We start from the raw sequence: 25,318 nt of genomic DNA, 5'->3' as shown, positions 1-25,318 counted from the left end.
ATTAAAATCACATGGTCCACAATATTTTTCTACACTGTTCCAATAATCAACCCGCATGAAAACCAAATAAAAAGAGCAGTACATGCATTGTTTAATTCAAAATTAAATACATCGACTGCATGGTTCCCGAAAAAGAAATATATATGTATAATTTAGAATGAATGAAATGCTGTATAATTAATTTTTTGAATTGAACGAAAACGGCCAAGCTTCAGGCACCCCCCCCCCACACACACACGCGCGCCCCCCGGCACCCCCCATACACACTAGCGCCCCCCCCCCCCCCCATATGCTCACTGAAACAATTTGTGATCCTCGCATGAGAATGAGTTACTTGTATGTTTGTTTTGATATCACCTTTTGTGGTCAAGGGCCTCTTGTCAAATAAATTTCAGTCACTGAATTTATGAGTACATGTGATTTGCGGGTAAATCTAACATCAAAAATGTGTAAAATAGAAAATACGCGTTATTACGAGATATCATTACCGACGTATCTAAGTACAAGTTAATAATTTTATATAATAGATAGCGCCCTCTTTCGACAACGTTGTTAACTAGGAAAATATAATTAGACGATAATGTCAGCCAATGGAACAATCTGGGTTTTTTAAAGTACATCAGATAATGTTCTTTTATTTTAATGATGGTGAGTCTGATGTTATTGAATTGTTGATGGATATATATTTTGTAGATTTTCTTAAAATCCTAGACAGATTTAGATGTCGGACCTTGTTATTATTGAGAAATCTTTGTGATGGTCGCCATCTTGGTCACGGTGAACAAAACCCATCCGTGATGTCTAAAATTCGTCATGATCTCAGAATTGTGAAAATAATTGTTACCTTATTTGGAAGATCTTTGATAAAAATTTAGCAAGTATTGCTGTAAGATAACAGAAAGTTTACATAGAAGCATGCAGAAGGTAAACGTTATTCCAAACAAAAGAATAATTTAGTAAACTGTCAAGTCATTCATTGAAAATGCACAGAATCCATAAAATGTTTTGGTTATTATCTTGTATTTTAACACATAGACTATTTCATTTTACAGGCTTTTCCACCACCAGTCATATTGTGATGGAACAGCAAACCTGATTTTCATTTTTTTTTTTGGTAATCCAAATTGGACTTTTGGAAAGAAGTCGGATTGTGTTTGGAAGATCATCAGATCCTGTTGTGATTTCACAAGACAGCTTTTGCCATGTCTGGTGGTAGACCCTCAAATCCACACGGGCTGAAACAAATTGGTCTCGATCAAATCTGGGATGATTTGAAAGAAGGAATAAAAAATGTCTACAGTAGGCAGAGCATGCCGAAAACTAGATACATGGAACTTTACACGTATCCTTAAACGATGTCTCAGTAGGCACTTGTGTCCTGTGAAGGAGTGTTAACTTTGTAGTAAATGTAGAATGAACTTCCAAATAGCGATCTTGTTTCACACAGTTTTTGGCTGAATATTGGTTTAGATTAGGCATAAAAAAATTATCATATAAATTATCTGAAGTATGTTTGTTCATAAAAAAATTATCAAATAGGTTATCCTGATTATGTATTTTTCCTGTAAAATCAACTGATTGATTCAAATCACAGTTGGAGTGACAATTTTTCAGCCAAATCTGTGATCAATAGGGTGATGGAATTTTTACTAAAAAAGCATTATTTTAGTTTTGATAAGAATAAGTCAACTAAAATCAAATTCACCTTTAAAAATGACAATAGTGGTCATTAATATCATTTAGCATTTTCACCATGAATTTTTGAGTTTGTTTATCATATGTACATTTGACCTAATTGGTACAGTACTTATAGAATTGATAATTTAAGATGGAAGCTTTATAAAACGAACATCCAAATATTTTATATTCAAGTGTGCAGTATTTCATTGATTATCAATCTATGAAATATTGATACATTGATTCATCCAAAATGTTAGAGATTAACAAGGATTTTTTTTTTTCATTAAAAGAAAAGTTAAAAACATCAGGTGCCTGTGGTTTTCTCATAAAATATTTTTTTTACACATATTCTTACCCATTTGTTGGTATCATGATTCAAAGAATACGAACTGCTAGGTAAGGTTTTCTAATGACCGATGAGAAAAAGAGGAGCAACTTAACAAATCTCTAGAAGGTATCCACAGCAAAACATGACACATGATAAGTTTTCTAAAATTTTACATTGGAATTTTACAGATTGTTGTAACAACTTTAAATTACTATTTTTTTTATAAATAGATGTAAAAAAAAAAAAAAAAAAAGACCAAAATTACTAACTCTTAACTATTTATGAGACGGATTTTGTGATAGTATAAAAATTCCATGTTACATTCTAGGTTCTCATTTCTCGGATCTTTTTGGGGTCTAAATCAGAGTGTGAACACATTGTCAATATGTGAAGATCAGATTGGAAGTATGCAATGATAGCTGTAGACTGTATTTCATGTTTGATAAAGTATGTTGTTTCAGTGTTTGAAAAAACCGTCCGCCCGACCACCCGGGACCCATAACTTTTGACACGGGCAAACAATTTTGTTTGTACAAGGGCCCGACTGGACATGGTTATTTTTTTAGCAAAGTGTATATAATATCGGGATCAGGCAAAGTGTATTTAATATCGGGATCAGGCAAAGTGTATATAATATTGGGATCAGGGTTTTAAGAAGTTTTAATTTATCCTAGTTTCACTATCACTTTCCTTGTATGGTCATTTAACAACAGTCAAGACAAGTGATTAATTCACATTGACTATGCTAGACATGTGAGCATGGCAAGGTAGAGTCCCCAGACATGCTGCTGAATAATATAGGGCTACCATCCCTAAACAGAAAGGTAGATGATAACAGAGTTGAATGGTTTACTTAAAATAAAAAAATAAAGAAATGCCAATGTTTTCTCCGGGCTGGTTAAATCTGAACAGGGCTGGCAACTTATACTAGCTGTCAGCCCTGAGTGTGTAGCTACATGTAGTTTTGTGACGAGTCTAAAACAATGGTTGTTGTAACAATTTTTTTTTCATTTTTTTTGGTTTAAAGTTGTCCTTAACTTAATTAGACATGTGTATAATTACTGCACCAGTGTCCATCAGTCCAGTCCAAGTGGACAGAGGCAGTCCAGGATGCCCACTAATCGACGCGGCCCAAACCAGCCCACAGGTGGTGCCCAGTTTGTGGGTCTAGAGCTGTACAAACGCCTGAAGGAATTCTTGAAGCAATACTTAGTGAATCTTCTGGCGGTGAGTAATTTTTACAATACAGCTCGGCCATAATTCTTCAGGTGCATAAGTTTAAGATGAATATTAAATAAGTGAGAAAATTGGCAAAGAGAAAAAAACATACCTTGCATGTGAAGTTCAGAATTTTACCTGGGATTTTCCACCCAGTTTATTGTATTTAAATGATGAAATTCCCCTTTCCCCAAAATACAGTGTTTTTATTGAGATTAAGGCTATGATACTGCTTCATCCAACCATCTGCATGTAAGGTATTTTAATGGATTGGTGGAAGATTTGAGGGTTGTTATCATCTAATATTGTTTTTCCTCTGTAACAGGATGGACAGGATCTGCTGGATGAGCAGGTGTTGTCTTTCTACACCAAGCAGTGGGAGGATTACCAGTTCTCTAGTCGCGTGCTCAACGGGGTGTGTGCATACCTGAATCGGCACTGGGTGCGGCGAGAGTGTGACGAGGGAACCAAGGGCATATATGAAATTTACTCTGTAAGAGATTTGTTCAGTAGAGCTTTAACAGCAATACATACATTGTACATTGTTTTGAATTTTTATCCCAAAATTTGACACTTAAAGCTGTATCTACAAATCAAATTTTCCGTTAATTAGCTCAAGTGGTTTTTAAATATAGTCTTTACAGTTTAGTTACTAGTATTTCAAAGTTCCTACTGTTACAAATATCAAGATGAAATTGTAATTTAATGTAAATTTTTAGACTGCACTGAAAATCTTATTTTTTTTCCATGAAAAATTCAAGATTGTATCATTGCAGTAATTTGTTATACTATAAAGAATTGGATGAAAGATTTAAACTGTTGTTTTACAACTTGACAGCTGGCATTGATTACATGGAGAGAACATTTATTCCGGCCATTGAACAAACAAGTGACTAATGCTGTTCTTAAGCTGATAGAGAAGGAGAGAAATGGGGAGACAATCAACACCAGACTGGTCAGTGGGGTGATCAACTGCTACGGTACGTCCAAATGTGTGATTGGTCTCTAAACCTCCATTTGATATCTGTGAATGCTATAAATACAAGTTTTATTAGTTTGTAAATCGTTGTGTCTTATATGTTTGTTTGTTTGGGTTTTTTTGTGTGTGTGTTTTTTTTTTTGGGGGGGTGTTAAATATTTCATCCTATCCATTCAGATTTTGAATTTTTCTTTAAAAAAATGAACATGAAAGGTTGAAATCAATAAATAGGATGACAACTAGACATTCTGTTGTGGTTACAACAATCTGGATTAATGTTGTGCATGTGTATTGTCTTAGAATAAACTTGATCAACAAAATAGTAGCTATGTTTTCCAAATTATTTTGTTTTGTGTCTTTAATCAAATTTCTCGTGATATACTTATCGAATTTTACTTCTATACAGTGCATTCCTTAAGAAGTGCTTTCCCAATGTTCATTTTGTGATCATTCATCATTCAATTCAGAGAGGGGATTGTTTTAGAAATTTGATTTTACACAATTATAATGTTTTAAAAAGACCGTTTTATGCTTTTTATTACATGTTAGGTTACTAAATTGAAACTTTGAAATTTTGTCTAATTTAAAAATATAATAAAGTAGGGAACTAGTGTTAACTAGCTCCAGTTATTTTAAGGAGAAACTGTCTGAATACTCTGGAGTATCCATTTTACATTTACAATCTATTTATTTAAACTAGCTATTCTGTTTCTTTTATTTTTTCAAAAAGAATGCATAGAAATCACATGTACATTGATGAACATGCTTGTCCTATTTTTAGTTGAGCTTGGGTTGAATGAGGATGACCCCACCAGTAAGGGCCCCACCCTTGGGGTGTACAAGGAGCACTTTGAGACGCCATTTTTAGAGGACACAGAGCGGTACTATACAAGGGAGAGCACTGAGTTCCTGAGACAGAACCCTGTCACGGAGTACATGAAGAAGGTACCATTATCTAGGGATTTATTGTCATGTAAAGCTTCATCCTGATACACTTACAATGATCGCACTTAAAATGCACTACATTTGATTTGTGTAGATCAGGCCCCTGCATCATGTAGCAGTTTGGAACTTCAAGTTGAAATTTTAATCATTTTAAAATTGCAATTTGTCTTGAATTTACATGTAAAATTCATTTGTAAAAAGAACATAATCACAAAAATAAAATAAATGAAACCACTAAGACTATGCTCAACTTTAACATTTATTGCAACATTTCTTTTATAGTACTGATAATCAGTGATTTTTCCAATGTTTGTAGGAGGAAGCTCGTTTGATGGAAGAGCAAAAGCGAGTCCAGCTGTACCTACATGAAAGTACCCAGGATGTGTTGGCCAAAAAGTGTGAAAAAGTGATGATTGAAAAGCACCTGGAGGTCTTCCACTTTGAATTTCAGCATCTGCTGGATGATGACAAAAATGAAGGTAAAAAATTGTTAAATTCATAATTATTTAAACAAACCCATGATGAACCCTTTGTTGTCAATATATCAATATGTATATAAATCTTTAACAGTCTTTAATCTACTTCATAGAATCAGTTTAATATTATATATTATGTTCATTTATTTTAGCAGTTTGTTATAATTGTTGGATGATTGCTTTTAGTCTTGGTCACAATAAAATTTACTACTACAACATTGCCCCCTTTTGAAATCATTTACTTTAACTTAGTGCATTTGACTGTGTATTAAATTTAGCCTTTTTGACAGAGAATTAATTAAAAAACATAACTAAACTAAATGTCATGCATACCTTTTTTAGCTCACCTGAGCTGAAAGCTCAAGTGAGCTATTCTGATCACTTTTTGTCCGTCGTCCGTCCGTCCGTCCGTCTGTCCGTCCGTCCGTCTGTCCGTCTGTCTGTCCGTCTGTAAACTTTTTACATTTTGAACTTCTTCTCTAAAACCGCTTATCCAATTTCAACCAAATTTGGCACAAAGCATCCTTATGGGAGGGCGAATATAAATTGCAGAAATAAAAGTCAGATCTGTATTCAAAGCGGAGAAAACCTTGAAACTGTAAAAAAAGGGGGGTGCATTTTAAAAAATCTTCTTCTCAAGAACTACTGATTCCAATTCAACGTTGTTTAGCATAAATTATCCTTATGGGAAGGAAAATATAAATTGCAAAAATTAAGGTCTAATTATGTTTCAAATCTGAGTTATTACGAAAATAATAATAAAGGAAAGGCGTGTTTCAATCAGTTTAATAGCTTCGGATTCGGCATTCGGTAAAATGGGTAGACAAGACTTGGCCTGGGCAAAACAAAAGATTGGCAGTTATTAATCTGCCAATCTCATTAAAATTTCAGGATATTTGATGGACCAGTATATTTGTATTTGCTGTAAATATTGCTGCAAACTAATGCGTATTTGGAATTGACGATTGCCGATCTGCCCCGGCTTTTATTTTGCCACGGCCCAGGTTTGCGTACCCATTTTACCAAGACTCGTATTCCATACATCTAAAACGAGGTTCTTTGTTTTAAGCAGCCATGACATTATACGAAAAAGGGTCGATCTGACTATGATGAATTTGCTTGTTGTGCAACAGTTCGCGAATGAAGGGAGAGTTTTGAAACATGCAAAATGTATTTGTGCCGATTTTGTGAAGTAAATTGAGGCTAAATATTTCAATGCGTTGACAGTTTTCACACATGACGTTGGTGTTAGCTTGTTCTGATTTTCGTTTCGTTTTCATTATTTATGCTTTGTAACCTGGGAACTATCGTCTGTATTTCGTGATTTTTACGTATCAAATCAAACAGAGACTTCGGTAAATCAAACAGTTAACTGTTTACCTGCGCAAATTAAGCAAAATCTGATGTATCAAAAAAGTACTGAAATACAATTCATTCTATCGGTAATTCGGCATTATATTTTGCGTAATGGTATATTAATGCAATAGGTTTTGTTGAGATGCTCGGCATTTTCTCGAGTTTATTCAGTTTAAATAGAGTTTGATATCGCTGTCGGAAATATGTAGGTATATACATGTACATGTATATATATGATTCATTTCGAAAAAATAAATTGTGTTCTTTATTTGTTATAGTGCATGTTTCTTGTGTTTTATATAATTGTTTACAATTTCTATTTACTAACCATATTTGAGTGTTAAGCTTCGAATTGTAAGCAAGATACAGAGATTTGCTCACAATTCTATGTTTGTACACAGATCTTAAAAACTAAAGATTAAAAAACTAAAAAAAATTTCAATATTTATTAAGAAAATTTTCAAAGTCTCTTCTTCCAGAAACCAACTTTAACAACTTATTGCATTGTAAACTTAACCTTTTTTAGCTCACCTGAGCCAAAGTCTTCTCAAAAACTATTAGGCCAGGAAAGCTCAAATTTGAGTGGAAGCATCCTCAGATAGTGTAGATTCAAGTTTGTTCAAATCATGGTTCCCGGGGTAGGGTGGGGCCACAATAGGGGGATCATGTTTTACATAAGAATATATAGAGAAAATCTTTAAAAATCTTCTCAAAAACTATTAGGCCAGAAAAGTTCAAATTGAAATGAAAGCATCCTCAGGTAGTGTAGATTCAAGCTTGTTCAAATCATGATCCCCGGGGGTAGGGTGGGGCCACAATTGGGAGATCAAGTTTTACATAGGAATATATTGAGAAAATCTTTTAAAAATCTTCTTCTCAAAAATATTTGGCCCAGAAATCTCAAATTGGCATGTAACCATCCTTAGGAAGTGTAGATTCAAGTTTGTTCAAATCATGGTCCCTGGGGGTAGGGCGGGGTCACAATGGGGGATGAATTTTTATAGATAGAGAAAATCTTTAAAAGTCTTCTTCTCAAAATTATTAGGCCAGGAAAGCCCAAATTTGAGTGGAAGCATCCCCAGATCGTATAGATTCAAGTTTGTTTAAATAATAGTCCAGGGGTAGGGTGAGGCCACAATGGGGGATGAATTTTTACTTAGGAATATATAGAGAAAATCTTTAAAAATCTTCTTTTTAAAGAATTTTTGGCCAGAAAGGGTTAAAACTTGTGTAGAGGCATCCTCGGGTAGTGTAAATTCAAGTTTGCAAAATCACAGTCCCTAGTGGTAGGGCGGGACCGTGATGGCGGTTTGAATTTTTACATAGGAATATGAAGAGAAAATCTTTAAAACTATTCTGGGAAAGTGTTCGGTTCAAAACTCAGTACTTAGTGTGAAAGCAAAGGTTATGCAGATTTAAGTCTGATGAAACCATGATTCCCTAGAGAAAAATGGGGCCATGAAATGGGGGGAGGGGGGGGGGGTATATAGGAATAGAGACAAATCTTCTTACAGGTACAACAACAAAAGGGGCTTGGTATTTACCAAAAAATAAGAGGTTGATAAAAATTGGCAGATTTTCAATTTTTTTTAGCAAGATCTACTGTACTCAGTTGTCAAGATATTTTGATACTGTAATGCTAATTTGATCAGAATTAAGGCAATTTTTGCTCAGGTGAGCGATGTGGCCCCTGGGCCTCTTGTTTTTAATACTTAAAATATTTTTCATCTTCTCTCAGGCCACTGTGATAATTTTACTGAATTTTTGAGTAAATATGTTCTGTGTATACCTGTGGGATATATATCCCTTTGATGCCTTTCGAGCCTTTGATTTATTTCTGTGAACTGTGTAGACCTTGGGAGGATGTATCAGCTTGTGTCCCGGATCCAGGACGGGCTGGGTCAGCTAAAGACTCTCCTGGAGACCCACATCTACAATCAGGGTATAGCCGCCATCGACAAGTGCGGAGACTCTGCCCTCAATGTAAGCAACCAAGCTATTGCTTCTATGGATATATTCAAGTATTATTATTTAAAGTTTAGACAAGCACATGGCAGATAGTGCAAAGTATAGGGATTTTATTCTTAAAATGATTTCTAAATCATCAAAATGTCTGATAGATATATAGTAAGTTTTTGAAAAGATAAATTACCAGATGATTTATGATATTTGTGTATCAAGGATATAAACTAAACAAACATGCCAACTGAACATAATTAAACAAGTATTTTCAGGTATGTATCTCATTAAATCATCAATGAAATACTTTTTTTTATCAGGACCCCAAAATGTACGTACAGACCATTCTAGATGTACACAAGAAGTACCATGCCCTGGTGATGACTGCCTTCAGTAATGATGCCGGCTTTGTGGCGGCTCTAGATAAGGTGAGAACAAGCCAACCTCTGTCAACTTCCTCATAAAAATTGTCCACATGTTTGTAGTTTAACTAATTAACGGCTATTAATTGTTATACAGGCTTGCGGGAGATTCATCAACAATAACTCGGTGACTAGAATGGCCAACTCGTCCAGCAAATCTCCTGAGCTTCTGGCCCGCTACTGTGATCTGTTGCTCAAGAAGAGGTAAGTTCCATCGTCAGCTTGATTAGTTGTCTTTGAGAATCCTGATGTGTCTCATTATATCCAAAGGGTCTTTTTTCACTGAAAGATAACAGTTTATCAATGATTTTGGTGTTATTTTACTACAGTTCTAAGAATCCAGAGGAAGCAGAATTGGAGGACACCCTGAATCAAGTGGTCAGTAGACACTGTGCTCTCTGTTCTCACTGAGCAGTATTACATCTTATACTCTTAATCTATGCTATTATAGCTAATATCTCCTTATAAAATTTCTACCAAGCATCATCTCTACATTTATATGTTGCTCATGTTCATCTTGGACTCTCAGTGCCTTTTCACGTACTAGTAATGCTTGCTAAGATTCTAAACCTTGCTATTATCGGTATATTCAATAAACTTGATTGAAATGAAAAATAGAGTGATATTTTTTCAGATGATTGTGTTCAAGTACATTGAGGACAAGGATGTATTCCAGAAGTTTTACAGTAAGATGCTGGCCAAGCGGTTAGTGCAACACATGTCGGCCAGCGATGATGCTGAGGCCAGCATGATCTCAAAACTCAAAGTAAGTAGTGACCTGCCCCATGTTAATTTCTCACTTATAGAGTTTAGAGGAGATTGTCATTAATTAGTTTTTCCCTCTGACAACAGCAAGCCTGTGGCTTTGAGTACACATCCAAACTACAGAGAATGTTCCAAGATGTCAGCGTTAGCAAAGAACTGAATGACCAGTTCAGGGATCATCTGAAGAAGACTTCTGAGGAGCCACTAGACAGTGAGTATCTACATTACAGGATCCATGAAATACAATCATTATTACATGGCCTCAATACATTCAATACATTACTGTACCCTTGATGCAGTATCCACATGATAGTGTCCATGAAATAGCATCAGTTTTATTGTATTATGTAGTATCCACAATTCAGAGGAAGAGAGACAATGAAAACAACATTCTTTCCTATTAGTCACCTGTTCAAACTTAAAAGCATTTGTATTGTAATGGAGTTGTATTCTCCTGCAGGAATCTCCCTGAATTACCCCCCTTTTGATGTGAGCTGACTGATGAGGTTTTTGTTTGTTGTTTCAGTTGATTTCAGTATACAGGTTTTAAGCTCTGGGTCCTGGCCGTTCCAACAATCAGCTGATTGTACTTTCACTTTACCCCAAGAGGTGAGCGTGTCACAAGACTACTACATTTAGAAAGTATTTTTACAGTGACAATTTTAGATTTAAAAGGTTATTATACTCGAGGAAAACAAAATATTTTGGATGTAAATACCTCTTAAAATAAGAATATTTGGAAAAAATGAAATATGGATAAAAATATTGTTTCACACTTGTTAGTCAAAGGGATTTTCTTTTTGTTTTTAGCTTGAGAGAAGTTTCCAGAGGTTTACTTGTTTCTATAACAACAGACACAGTGGTCGTAAACTGAACTGGTTATATCATCATTCCAAGGGTGAAGTGGTCACCCACTGCTTCAAGAACCGCTACACATTGCAGGTCAGCAGACTGGTTGTTGGTTGAACACATTCTGTGTTAACTCATCGAGCTGAACATTTACATAAACTTTTTAAAATCAAAACTCCTCCAGCATCTGTCTTTATCTTTCAATTTTAATGATATGTATTTTCATTATCTTCTCTATATCATAATCTCTTTGCAAATTATAACCAAAACTTGACACAACACATCTTTGAGTATCAAAGGGGGTCAAGCTTAAAGACCATGCTCCTAACAAAGTTAAGAAGTTTTCTTGCTCTTTAAATGAATTTTTTGATTTTGAATTTTGAATTCTTGCAGGCATCAACATATCAAATGGCTGTGTTACTGCAATTCAATACTGTGAAAAGACTGACAATGCAACAGTTAGAAGAGAGTTCCCAGCTCAAGTCTGTACGTATCTTCTGTCATTTAATTGACATAGGTACTTCATCAATTATAGGTGTACACAAGTTACATGAATCTGTTTGACATGTGATGCATTCTTTTATAGGAGACTTTGCTGCAAGTGTTACAGATTTTACTGAAGGTCAAGCTCCTTGTTTGTGATGACGATGAGAATGACCTTCGTCCCTCCTCCTCACTGGAGTTGTTCTTTGGTTACAAAAAGTAAGATGGACATTTAGTTCAGAAAAGTGAAAACACAATTTTACTTCCTTTGTTTAGACAATCATTATTTTGATGAAAAATGAATTATCTTAACGGGGCACAAAATGGTCTTGATAAGGAATTGAAGAAATGGGAATTGGACTTGAGATATATTTGATATAAGAAATTTGATTTACCCGGTAATATATTGATGAAAGGGAGAGAAACTGCTGTTTTGTGGTAAATATTATAAAAAATTTGTATATTATTAGCTCACCGAGCTGAAAGCTCAAGTGAGCTATTCTGATCACATTTTGTCTGTCGTCCGTCTGTCTGTCTGTCTGTCCGTCCGTCCGTCCGTCCGTCCGTCCGTCTGTCTGTCTGTCCATCTGTCCGTCTGTCTGTAAACTTTTCACATTTTCAACATCTTCTCAAGAACCACTGGGCCAATTTCAACCAAACTTGGCACAAAGCATCCTTAGCCTAAGGGGATATAAATTTGTGAAAATTAAGGATCACGCCCTTTTGCAAAGGGAGATAATTAGGAATTTATGAAAATTTTCGAGAAATTTTCAAAAATCTTCTTCTCATGAACCATAAGACCAGGAAAGCTGAAACTTGTGTGGAAGCATCATCTGGTAGTGTAAATTCTAATTTGTGAAAATCATGACCCCCGGGGGTAGGGTGGGGCCACAATGGGGGGTCGAAGTTTTACATAGGAATATACAGAGTAAATCTTTGAAAATCTTCTTCTCATGAACCATAAGACCAGGAAAGCTTAAACTTGTGTGGAAGCATCCTCAGGTAGTGTAAATTCTAATTTGTGAAAATCATGACCCTCGAGGGTAGGGTGGGGCCACAATGGGGGGTCGAAATTTAACATAGGAATATATAGGGTAAATCTTTAAAAATCATTTTCTCATGAACCATAAGACCAGGAAAGCTGAAACTTGTGTGGAAGCATCCTCAGGTAGTGTAAATTCTAATTTGTGAAAATCATGACCCCCGGGGGTAGGGTGGGGCCACAATTGGGGGTCGAAATTTAACATAGGAATATATAGAGTAAATCTTTTAAAATCTTCTTCTCATGAACCATAAGACCAGGAAAGCTGAAACTTGTGTGGATGCATCCTCAGGTAGTGTAAATTCACAGTTGTGAAAATCATGACCCCCGGGGGTAGGGTTGGGCCACAATGGGGTGTCGAAGTTTAACATAGGAATATATAAAGTAAATCTTTAAAAATCTTCCTCTCAGACACTAATCAGCCAGGAAAGCTGAAACTTGTGTGGAAGCATCCTCAGGTAGTGTAAATTCATAGTTGTGAAATTCATGATCCCCAGGGTAGGGTGGGGCCACAATGAGGTGTCGAAGTTTTATTACATAGGAATATATAGAGTAAATCTTTAAAAATCTTCTTCTCAGAAACTAATCAGCCAGGAGAGCTGACACTTGTGTGGAAGCATCCTCAGGTAGTGTAGATTCATAGTTGTGAAAATCATGACCCCCGGGGGTAGAGTGGGGCCACAATGGAAGGTCAAAGTTTTACATAGGAATATATATGGTAAATCTTTAAAAATCTTCTTCTCAGAAACTAATCAGCCAGTAAAGCTGACACTTGTGTGGAAGCATCATCAGGTAGTGTAGATTCATAGTTGTGAAAATCATGACCCCCGGGGGTAGGTTGGGGCCACAATGGAAGGTCAAAGTTTTACATAGGAATATATATGGTAAATCTTTAAAAATCTTCTTCTCAGAAACTAATCAGCTAGGAAAGCTTAAACTTGTGTGGAAGCGTCCTCAGGTAGTGTAAATTCGAAGTTGTGAAAATCATGATCCCCAGGGGTAGGGTGGGGCCACAATGGGGGTTCAAAGTTTAACAAAGGAATATATATGGTAAATCTTTAAAAATCTTCTTCTCAGAAACTAATCAGCCAGATGATTCTTTATAATTGTTAAGACTTTGGCCCCAGGACAATTCTTTGGCCTCACAAGAAGGTTCAGAGTTTATGTACGTTTATATCCCATATATAAACAATTGTTAAGGATCTTTTTGAGAACTGCAATACTCAACATATGATATGACTATAAAATCGTCCTGTTAGAAAAGGGACTAATGATTATAAACATAAGAATATCCAGGGGAAAATGGATTTTATTTATACTGGATCAACATGTATTATTGTACATTGTCCAGATAGTTTGTATTATGACTCCATTAAGCTGATTTTATCATACCTATTGTTCCTCAGGTGAGCGATGTGGCCCATGGGCCTCTTGTTTATACATTTTGAAATTCTGTAATAGAGAGAAATACAGAATTTTCTGATATGTGCCATTTTGTTTACAGCAAAAAACTACGTGTGAACATCAATGTGCCTCTAAAAACAGAAGTTAAAACAGAACAAGAGACAACACACAAACATATAGAGGAGGATCGAAAGCTTCTAATACAGGTACCCAGCCACGCACACAGAGCACTCAGTATCTCACAAATATACCACACCCAGCCAAGCTCACAGAGCGCTCAGTATCTCACAAATATACCACATCCAGCCAAGCTCACAGAGCGCTCAGTATCTTACAAATATCTACACCCAGCCAAGCACACTGAGCGCTCAGTATATGATCTCGCAAATATACCACAAAATGCTGTTATTTATTGATGAATTAGTAAACTAGTTGTGTTGTTGTGTTGGGTTTGGAGCAATGATCCCAAAGTTCTAGCAGGACAGATTGTGATACAACTGGGAATACACTGTTCAATGTGCTTATTTGTCTTTGTAAATGTTTATGTGTAACAATGAATAACATTGTTGTATCATAATTATTTACCAGGGAGCTTTTTGTGAACAATCTCTGTGTACCTGTGTGAATGTTTATTTTTAACAGTGAATGGAGATAGTTATATATAAGAATGACGTTCATTACAGGCTGCAATAGTTCGTATCATGAAGATGAGGAAAGTCTTAAAACACCAGCAGCTGTTAGCAGAAGTCTTGAATCAACTCTCCTCCAGATTCAAACCCAGAGTCCCTGTTATAAAGGTGAGAATCAAAATTCAGGATTAACTTCAGAAAATAAGAGATCATGAGAAAATCTAGATTTTCTGTCTGAAAGGCTTATCTCATTTCTTCTGATTTCTTTTATTATTTATTGATAACATAATTTAAGATTCTACAATATTATGACAAGCAATATTGTGACATGTTTTCTCAGTAACCTGAATATATTCCTTCTGTCTTTAAAGGGGCATGGTCACGATTTTGGTCAAATTTTATTTTTCTGCTTTTGTTATTTACAATGCTTAAGGAATGCATTTCTAATGATCAAATGAAATTTGGGTGCCAGTCAATGAATTTTAAGCAAGATACAGGGCTCACAATTCTTCGTCATGTAAACTAGGCTCATGCCCTTTTTTTGTTTACATAGGTTCAATATACCAGCAAAAAATCTTTTTCAAGCTGATTCGTCTATCTTCTTATTCATTTTAAACATAAATAAACAGTTCCTAACGATTAACACATTTATTTGAGGTTTAAAAGTGGAATTTTCACTTCAACATTGAAAATGTAAACAAACGCTTTGTTTACATAGCGAAGAATTGTCAACTCTGTAACTCGCTTATAACTCAACAAATGACACTCAAATTTCGGTTGCCTATTAAAAATGCCCTACTGAAGCATTGTAACATTAAAATGGAAAAAAAAAAATTTGACCAAAATTGTGACCCTTTAAGTTGTGCGCTAAAATATCTTTAACTTTGAACACATCAGTGTCATTTCATATTTTTTCCAAAAGCAGCTGACTATAGCGGTACAGCAGAAAATACAACCTGAAAACGGGGGTGTGCAATTCTATTTTGACACCCTTCTTGATCCATGCTTCTTTTTACACCAGAAATTGACATGCCTAGTGTTTATATAAAAAAAATTCTTTTAACAAGTTGCTTTTTCTTTTGAATTTCAGAAGTGCATAGACATTTTGATAGAGAAGGAGTATTTGGAGCGAGTAGAGGGGCAGAAGGATACATACAGTTATCTGGCTTAGTGAGGCATTGTGGGAATCATTGCCTTTATTGTCTATATGAGGTGATCAAATCACCCAATGCCTTGGCTGATCAAAACGTTGCCATCAGCTGTCATCACATGGCCCCAGGGGACTCCAATCTTTTTGTGATTTTAATTCTAAGATCCCTGCTTTCTTTCCTTCTACTTTCCGGATCTTGCACAGAGAGAAGAAAATTTTTTTTTTTTTATGATTGAGAATTTCTGAGGAAGTATTTACCATGTTGTGAAGTTGTATAAAGAACATTTATTTATTGACACTGGTCTGTGTGTTCAGCTGACAGCTCCCAGAGCCACACGGGAATCAGATGTTGCCACCCATACACAAGGGCACCTTGGATATCGTGCCCACAGAATCGTCATCAAGAAAGTGCTTGCCTCAAAGTATTCCTAGATCTTCATCAGTGCATTAGTGTTAGTCAGTACATTAAAACTTACAGTGTTTATAGACTTTCTGACTGAACAGAGCATTGTTGACCTAGTTTTGTATTTTAATCATAGTTATCACAACAGATTTTTTTTATGTGTGAGAATTCTTTTTTTTTTTTTGTTATGTGCATTGATTTGTGATGCCCAGTACAGATCAGAGACTAGTGTGATTAGCCCAGTGATGCTCACTGTCTTGTATAATGGTGTGAGAGTTGTCTGAGAGTACTCTAGATGTCAACACATGTCTATCCTCTAAGTTTTCAAGTTTGTGATTTTTTTTAACTTGAAAATAAGGGAATTGGATGTGTCATTTTTTTCTCTGTGATGATAGAATTTAAGAATCCTCCCCCACCTGGAAATATTAATTTTATAAAATGATGAACTATAAAGAAATTCAATGATGTACATATGAATTGACAGGGTCCCACACATTTGCTTGTTTGTTTGGAAGAAAGTTTTGGTGCTGCTAAGCATGATAAAAATGGCTTTAACTGCATATATCTCATACACATAATTGGTAAAAAGCAGGAATGTTGATTCCTGTTTGATTTTTGTTGAGGCAATTTTTTTTAATAAAAACAAATTCACTGAAACAACAGGTATACCTTGCTTATTGCATAACTTGCATTACCATAGATAAATAAAAAGTAGAATTACCACTACAGAAAGAAGTAAGCCAACGAATAAGTGTGGGTTCAATCCAGAATCAACCCAAAGTTTGACATAATAGGACTTTATGGAAGAGTAGTAGTTTTTTGTGTCAGTATTTTGGTTCAAAGTTAATATTGGTTGTGCATTTAAAAATTTATATTGTAAAATACACTGCTCTGACCACTTGGATAGAGCATTGACCTCTGGGTAGAGGTCACAGTGACATTGACCCTTTGTGTAGAGGTCATTTAGGCGTTGAAGCCCACATGTGTTTCTGCTTTCCTAAGTTAATGTAGAATTCTTAATCCAGTTGAACGAAAAAAAAAATTCAGAGAAGTACTAGAATTTATCCAGTTATTCCTATTAACTGCTATTTCTTGTTGATATATTACAACTATGTTTTTTTTCTCAATCAGAAAGTGGTTGATATTTATTGATGTGACTTAAGAAAGTCACAGAAAACAGATACCAATGCATTAAATGACGATGTCAATAAACAATTGTCTTATTAATCCAACAGTTCCTTTAATTTTGTTTTGTAGTTGTTAAGAGATGCATCATGGATAAATGTTTTCATCCAATGAAAACTGTCCCCTCTATTCATTTGGACACACAGATACCAACTAACTAGTAAAATTGTATCACAGTTTATACTTTTGAGGTTACAATTAGAGGATTTTCCCGGATTAATTGAAATTCTAGCTATACGGAAAATGTAAGTTGTACTGACGTCAGACTTCCAAATAGTTGTATTAAGAAACTTACAGCTGTAGTTATATGGAGGAATGGACTGATCTTCTTTATTTGTATAAGGAAATGATCGACTATAAGAATATATCCCTTATTTATCTCACTTTGGAGAATAATAGAAACATACTGACGCGGGTTCATACCCTCATGAACCACCACAGAAAACATTTTATTTCTTAAATATCTTAATAGGGGAAAAACCCAAAAACCCCTGAATATCCATTGTTTATTTGAATTGAGATACTTCCATTATATTCAAGGTGTGCTCATTTTATGATATGCAGGCCACCTGACAATTTGATCTGCAAAAATCCCGATATATAATTTTGTTGTCAATTGGTATTTGTAAAATGGTACAGGTTTTGATGATAACTAATATAAAGCACTCCTATACAATGGAAAACAACTGTACAAAACATGCTTTTGTGAAGGAGTTTTACATTAATTGAATGAAGGGCTCCGAGGTGTTTCGAATGTTGCGGAAATATTGACTGACGAAGGATGGAACGTTATAGAAATTCATTTTACCCTAACTTTCAAAACTTTTGCGTGAACTTCATTATGAAATTATTTTTATCCAATCAATAAAAGTCGTGGGCTAACAAAACATGTTAAATCTGCATAAATATATATTCAAAACCTAAAAATATACCACCCACGTGTGTGTTGGGGGGGGGGGGGGTAGGCTATAGGGATACTTTACCGATGGGGAAGAATACGAAACCTTTTATTTGTAATTGATAAACTTTGCTAGCCAAAGGGAGAGGCGTTCACTAAAACCCTCGACTAACGAAAGTGTTGATGTGGATACAAGTCCTTGTAGAGAAATCTCAAGACTGTTTTTAAATTGTTTTAATAAAATGAACCCCCAAGCGCGTGTGTAAAATTAAAAGAAATTAAGGGGGCTAAGGGGTGGCTGCCATTTTAGACAATATTGATCTCCTTTAAAAGAAGAGCTCCTTATAAAGATAATATTTTATATTAAAATAAATGAAATTTTTCTTTATCAAAAAGTAGTTGACAGCTTCAGAAATCACATATCAAATTTTCAGCTAAATGTGATGGTTTTATATCATAATTTATTACATACTTAGTAATAAATACAGACTTTTTGCACATGTGATACAGATGACATCACAAAATCCGTATCGGCCTCCGGGGCTGATACAGGTTATCAGCCCTCCAGGGCTGATACAGATCCGTATCACACCCCTTGCGGAACTCCTCTGCCTTTTTTCGCTTCGGCATTTTTTGCATGTTTACAGACGAAAAATAAAACATTTCCAGTTACAGTCGACATTTGTAAGTGCAGTTGAAAACTTCAAATGCTAGCAAATGTTTTAAAGCAGTCAACTTTTAAAACCTGAAGAAATTCCTTTCTGTAGCTTCATCTTTGTTAAAACAAGAAGAACTCATATTTTTATTTAATACATGTACAGGCTACTTTCAAATATTATTTAAATTCAATTTGTTCAAGTTGATGCCTTTTTACATAATTTATTACTAATTATGTAATAAATATAATAATAAATACCCTTTTTCCATATCACAACCTGTATCAGCCCTCGACCAATATCATCCCTCAGGCCTTCGGCCCTCGGGCTGATATTGGAGTCTTGGGCTGATACAGGATGTGATATGGAAAAGGGTATGTATTATTCTCTATATATTTTGACCCCCACCTTCTTGTATTTCGTGACTTATTATAGTTTAATCCTTGATAACCTGACGCACCACGTGTGCTCTGGGGTTTACTAGGACGCCTCATGCAATTCGTGAAATACTAATGTGCTCCTTTTGTAACTCTTTAAATACAATTGTATCTTTTATAACCAATGATGTAGAATTGTCTCATTTGCCATTTTTAGATCACCTGAGCCGAAGGCTCAAGTGAGCTTTTCTAATCAAATGTCTGTATGTCTGTCGTCGTCGTCGTAAACTTTTTACATTTTCATCTTCTCCAAAACCACCGGGCCCATTTCAACCAAACTTGGCACAAAGAAGTACTGGGTGAAGGGGGTTCAAAGTTTTAAAAAATGACCACACCCTATTTAAAGGAAGAATATTATATAAAAATTGTAATATTTGTAGCTATTCCTTTAAGAACTTTCTCAAAAACCATTAGAACAGAAGCTTAAACTTGTGTGGGAGCATCCTCTGATGGTGTCAGTTCAAATTTGTTCAAATATTGATCCCCGGGGGTAGGGCCACAATGGGAGGTCAAATTGTTACTTAAAATTATAGAGAATGTATTGAGAAAAAATCTTTTAAAATTCAAAAATCTAATCGGCCAAAAATCTGTAACTTGTGTGAAGCATCCTCGGGTAGTGTGGCCTCAATGGGACTGTAATTTAATGTTTAATATTGAAGTAAATAAAAGTGTTCTTCTTCACAAAAACCAATTGGGCAGAAAAGCTGTAATTTGTGTAGAAGCATCCTCTGGTAGTCTTGATTCAAGTTTGATCAATCATGATCCCTAGGGGATAGAGTGGGGCATAATGAATGGGAATGTATTTTTAAATTGGAGTAATTAGAAAAAAAAATCTTAAAAACCTTTTCCTTTTCAAAAGGAGCTCAATGCTTAAGAGGGCCCAATGGTCATGGCCATTTTTAGACTGTATTGACCTCCTTAAATAGAAGAGCTCTATGTAAAAATATAGTAAAATGACAAAATTTAAAATGTAAAATATATGGGGTTTTTCTTTACTAAATAATAACTCATATGTAAAAAAAATCATATCTGGAAGTTTTTGGTAGATCTGATGGTTGACCATCTAGCCTCCTTAACTTGAGGATACAATACAATGTATGTGCAGAACATATTTTTAAACAAAATATACACTACAACTTAATTGTCTCGATGTTTTGTATTTGATACTTAAGCTTTTCTGATCAGTTATGGCTATTGTTGCTCTGATGAGCGATGTGGTCTCTGGTCCTCTTGTTGATATACTTATGGATTTTTGCGAGAATTAATGACACTTTGACAATAAATGGGCGCTATTTGTGATGTAACTTTGATTGAGTAATTTATAAATTCATTGCAGTTTTTTCTTTAGATTCCTTAGGTTAAAGTAAGTTCACAACTTATAAGTCGAAAAATTTATAAAAAGAACAGTAGGTACATGTAACGAGTCACATTTCACAGTCAAAATGACAGGTTTTGGTTTGAAGCAGTGGCTTTGACGAATTCTTGTATCAGTAGGGGTGCTTGTAAAGGTTGTTTATCTTTAATTTGTAACTGAGATCTAGGGTACTCTGATTCCTGACCTTTTAATGAACTCCCTCAGTTCAAGGATGATTGTTGACTTTTCTAGTTTTTAATTAAATTAAAGATTTTGCGTATCGATTTCTTTGATCCCGTGAAGAGGAGAAACAAGATATCAATGTAAACAATGTAAAAAGGAATTTTTACCTTTATCTTTAGACAAATCTTTTATTAGAAGAAGTCTTTATCAGGAAGTGAAGAAACGATTCCAAATGAGACTTAAAGACCAAAAAAGCAAGTTATGCAATTCACAAAAGAGCGACAAAACATAAATAAAAAGAAATAACATTGATATTTTTGGCTATGGTTGAGAGCTTGGGAAATAAAAAAAATCCAATATAATCAAATCTCTGAGAAAACGCTCAGCATATAACCGAGAGGAGTCATGAATCGTGCCAATTACATACTTTAAAAGAGTTTCGATTTTTGATGTTTTAATTACAATGCTTTATCAAAGACATTCCTTATATCAAACCAAAATTCGATTACAGAGAGCATAATTATTTTAGATTTTAGTGTCTGTAAACAAAGTTCGAGTGTTTTGCTTTTGTTTACAAAGTTTTACGTTTATTTATTTTGTTTTGGAATGATTTATAATTTCTTGTTTATGACAGGTAATTTTTTTTAGAACGAGCAATTTTAATTTTATAGCAGTCTTTTGTAAGATAAACATACATTGTAACTTGAAAACTGACATGATTTTGTCTGAATGCTAGGCTTACTAAAAAAATATATATATTATAAGAAAAAATAGAGTTTGAGCATCATTGCAGTTGGGGCAAAAATTTGCAAATATGTCAAGCAAACTTGCATGTAACATGTCCACAAGTGGGTATACAGAAGATACGATGGACACATGTCTACAGGTGGGTATACAGAAGATACGATGAACACATGTCCACAAGTGGGTATACAGAAGATACGATGAACACATGTCTACAAGTGGGTATACAGAAGATACGATGAACACATGTCTACAAGTGGGTATACAGAAGATACGATGAACACATGTCTACAAGTGGGTATACAGTAGATACGATGAACACATGTCTACAAGTGGGTATACAGAAGATACGATGAACACATGTCTACAAGTGGGTATACAGAAGATACGATGAACACATGTCTACAAGTGGGTATACAGAAGATAAGATAAACACATGTCTACAAGTGGGTATACATGATTAGAGTCTGATATTTAAAATTTAGTGCACATAAATGCAGTGCAAAAACTTAAAATCGAGAAATTCTCAGCCCTGCTACAAACTTAACATAAATAATTGTTATGGTAATCTCAATGTTTACTCAATGGATTAATTGTAGGCGCGTGTTATGAAATACAGTAATGAGCTTACATCATGGCAGCAATGATACTGGGATTCTTCATAGGAAAGGAACGCTCATCCAAGACTTTTTGCCAGGAGCCAACAGTCTTTCTCCCTGTTCACTGTTTCTACGAAAATTACAACGTCCTGTTTTGCAACATTTTTTAATGACGTTAACTTGTTTGGGCGATATTGCGCAATATGATGTAGAATAGTTAAACCATGAAAATCTGCTTCACTCAATTCATTTCTTATAATGATTAAAAATTTATTTCTTGATAAGTTAACATCTCTCCTGTGTATTGTTTAAGTATGTATCAAGATAAATGTATCTTATTGTAAATCTTATTAATTTAAAAATATTAACTGAATAGGAGAAATTTAAAGGACTTGTTATATAGTGATATATATGTATATTCGTCAGAACAAGGCCCAGTTATCCTCGCGAAAAATATGAAAAACTAAAACATAAAAAAAATGATTACAATATTATGGAAAGACAAATCATTAATCAAATCATTTAAAAATACAGGTGCAATATAAGACGATATTATGTATCTAGTCAACGATACTTGATATACTGCCATTACCCACATAATGGATGAACTAGTTAGTGTAAGTCGTCGACTTTAGAGAGGTTAAGTGAATTCTGCCGTCTCTCACAGAATCAGGCTATGTGTTCTTGTCTTTCTTTAATGGAGTTAGATACCAGCTATTATCAACACATTAACGTGCTATGTGACTGTTTAGTCCTGCATGTCATGGACCGGATGTTTAAAGAGATTGCGTGAAAGTTGAACTGTCTGAATCTGTATCGTATCTGAGAGAGTCAATCCTTATATATTACCAACGAAGCAACAGTTCTTGGAATGAAGATACTAACAATACTAAGCTATTGATAAGAGGTTTTGAATACAATAGACACTCCTCCCCACCCCCTACCAAAAAAAAAAACAAATCAAAATTAAAAACAAACCAAATACAGTAAGACAGTTCCAAAAATACATAAATGATGAATAAACTAAAAATAACAGAACAAACAAACTAAAACCATAAATATATATTTATAAAATACAAACATACTAGTATACAAAAAGAAAAGCAAGAGAAAAGCTGTCAATGTGACAGCAAACCGGGTTTACTTTTGTGTGAACGGTATGGACCCCAATTCATTTGTCAGCCCTAAACTGATAAAACACTACGTTTCCAGGGAAATGGGATCCTTTATACGAAATATTTTGCCAAAAGATGACCTAATTTAATGGCAGGTATTTTTTGCAAAAGCTATTAAGAATAAAAATCCAAGTAATATGCATATCTCTAATATTTGTATAAATGATCTGCAAAACAAAAATTTACTACCTTGAAAAATATAGGAGGAGTTAACTGTACAATATTGGTACCCTATATGCAATATTATAGAAAAAATGTTCAGCAGCTGGTATGTTTTGCATGAATTATCAGAAATCAAAATCCAAGTGATATGCACATCTATGATATATGTATAATTGATCTGCAAAACAACAACTTCCTATCTTGAAATCTGTAGAAGTTATCCGTACAAAAGGGGTACTACCCTTTTAGATGCCACCCGCCCGCCATTTTCATTATTTTAATAACCGGATTTTTCCTTTAGAAACCCGATTATAAACAGTGATTAACATCTAATATGGTTTTGAAATACGCATGCTGAAATGGGTACTCGTCTCCAAACAATGATTGAATGAATTAATTAATGAGGAGTTTACTCTTGATTATTTTAGCATTACAGAACACAGCCATTAACTGGTTTTGGGAATTTCCATTCCCGTTCTTAGATGTTACTCTTTTATAATTATTTATTCTTGCAATTCTTAAGAGTTCCTAAGACAAATCTTAGGTAAAAGTTAGATCCATCTTAAGTCAAACTTAGGGGTAAAAACAAAAGCTATCTTAGGAATATCCTAAACTTAAGGTGTCTTAAATCATTATTATATCGAGAAACACAGCGCCTAAAAGCAATCAAAGTGGATTCATTGACTAGTAGTTGTTATTAGTGGAACATTATAAGATAGGTGTATATAAAAATCATAGTAATGATAATTAGTGTATGTAAAAAAGCGAAACATTGTTTTGCTTGATTCAATAAATAATAATTAAAATACATATACACGTACATGTACTTTTAAAAACTGAATGAAACATTTTATTGATAAGATTCCATTGATTACATTTAGGTTCTTTAAACATAGTCATCCATTAGAAACTTATATAAATCGCGTGTTTCCCCCTCCCCTCAACTCCCCTCCCCTCCCAAACCGTTGTAACTTTTATTCTTGTTTCAAAAGGAAATTGTTGGAAATTAAAATCAAACATTATCTAAAGCATATCGAGGGAATAAAGGAAAGGATTCTTTTTTCAAAATTCACCGATGTATCTAACTTTTTGAACTAAAATAGTAAACATGGAAGTTGAAGGAAAAAGACGGTCTATATTTAACATTCTCAAATATATTAGTAATTCATGAAAAAATAAAAAAGCAAAAATGTTAACCATTGTAGCATCTCTCTCTCTCTCTCTCTCTCTCTCTCTCTCTCTCTCTCTCTCTCTCTCTCTCTCTCTCCTGAATGTTCTGAATGTGTTTCATTTCCTCGCATTAAGTGAACAATTTTTTGTTGAGTGGGAAGATCGGGGATCGCTGGTGACAGCATGAAGACGCGTTATAAATGGAATCTTTTTAGAAAGTACAACTTCGGACAGTACAGTCCATCAGTATATAATAATAATGATTAAAATTCACAAGTATACAATATTTAGACTCCATTGAGTCTAAAATAAAGGGGGGGGGGGTAATTAAAACCTCTCGTCAAGTGTTCCTCAACAGCTAACTGTTCAGAATTCCTTCTAAATAACATAAACATTTATAATGTTTATGTATTTAACTACTTTTAACATTATCTATTTATGACGAGGCTGACTGGGTCATTGTTCAAAGTTATAGCTCTGATAGAATAACATTTTCATGCAATATTTGAATTATATGAAAAAAATCCCAAAATCTCACAAAATATTGGTAAATAATGAATAAATTTATAATCGCCAAGATCAATCAGAAATTGAAATCGATATACTATATATCAGTATTTCAGAGACTTGAACCGGTCTCCTGAAATAAGGTATGAAATTAATCATA

General features: G+C 34.5%; 1 protein-coding gene and 1 long non-coding RNA gene across 3 annotated transcripts; one reads left to right on the top strand and one right to left on the bottom strand.

Moving 5' to 3' along the window:
* The first annotated feature begins 528 nt into the window (after positions 1-528).
* Positions 529-16,722, top strand: LOC105325130 (cullin-1). Of its 2 annotated transcripts, none has more exons than XM_011424527.4 (20): positions 529-648; positions 1,053-1,342; positions 3,055-3,235; positions 3,552-3,719; positions 4,065-4,206; positions 4,987-5,150; positions 5,467-5,629; positions 8,835-8,965; positions 9,262-9,369; positions 9,461-9,567; positions 9,693-9,741; positions 9,998-10,129; positions 10,216-10,339; positions 10,655-10,737; positions 10,939-11,070; positions 11,371-11,463; positions 11,564-11,679; positions 14,007-14,112; positions 14,590-14,703; positions 15,626-16,722. In XM_011424527.4, the coding sequence occupies exons 2-20, from the start codon at positions 1,203-1,205 to the stop codon at positions 15,704-15,706; spliced, it is 2,334 nt and encodes a 777-aa protein (XP_011422829.1). In that variant the 5' UTR covers positions 529-648; positions 1,053-1,202; the 3' UTR covers positions 15,707-16,722. The 2 variants fall into 2 exon arrangements, with proteins under 2 accessions (XP_011422829.1, XP_011422830.1); XM_011424528.4 differs by lacking the exon at positions 529-648 and adding an exon at positions 786-924.
* Positions 9,470-22,338, bottom strand: LOC136275919 (uncharacterized). The gene is made up of 2 exons (XR_010714432.1): positions 22,177-22,338; positions 9,470-9,645 (listed from the first exon to the last, which is right to left on the bottom strand). It is a non-coding gene; the product is annotated as an uncharacterized lncRNA (long non-coding RNA).
* Positions 22,339-25,318: the final 2,980 nt, after the last annotated feature.

The sequence above is a fragment of the Magallana gigas genome, chromosome 5 (assembly GCF_963853765.1).
Source record: "Magallana gigas chromosome 5, xbMagGiga1.1, whole genome shotgun sequence".
Classification (NCBI taxonomy): domain Eukaryota; kingdom Metazoa; phylum Mollusca; class Bivalvia; order Ostreida; family Ostreidae; genus Magallana; species Magallana gigas.
Note: the sequence above shows the minus strand (reverse complement) of the source record. Positions and strands in the feature narration are given on the sequence as shown.

Excerpts from the sequence above, each read along its gene's own strand:
- LOC105325130 (XM_011424527.4), top strand. The coding sequence starts at position 1,203 with ATGTCTGGTGGTAGACCCTCAAATCCACACGGGCTGAAACAAATTGGT. Across the intron at positions 5,630-8,834 it reads GGATGATGACAAAAATGAAG|ACCTTGGGAGGATGTATCAG; the intron begins GTAAAAAATTGT and ends TGAACTGTGTAG. Across the intron at positions 8,966-9,261 it reads GCGGAGACTCTGCCCTCAAT|GACCCCAAAATGTACGTACA; the intron begins GTAAGCAACCAA and ends TTTTTTTATCAG.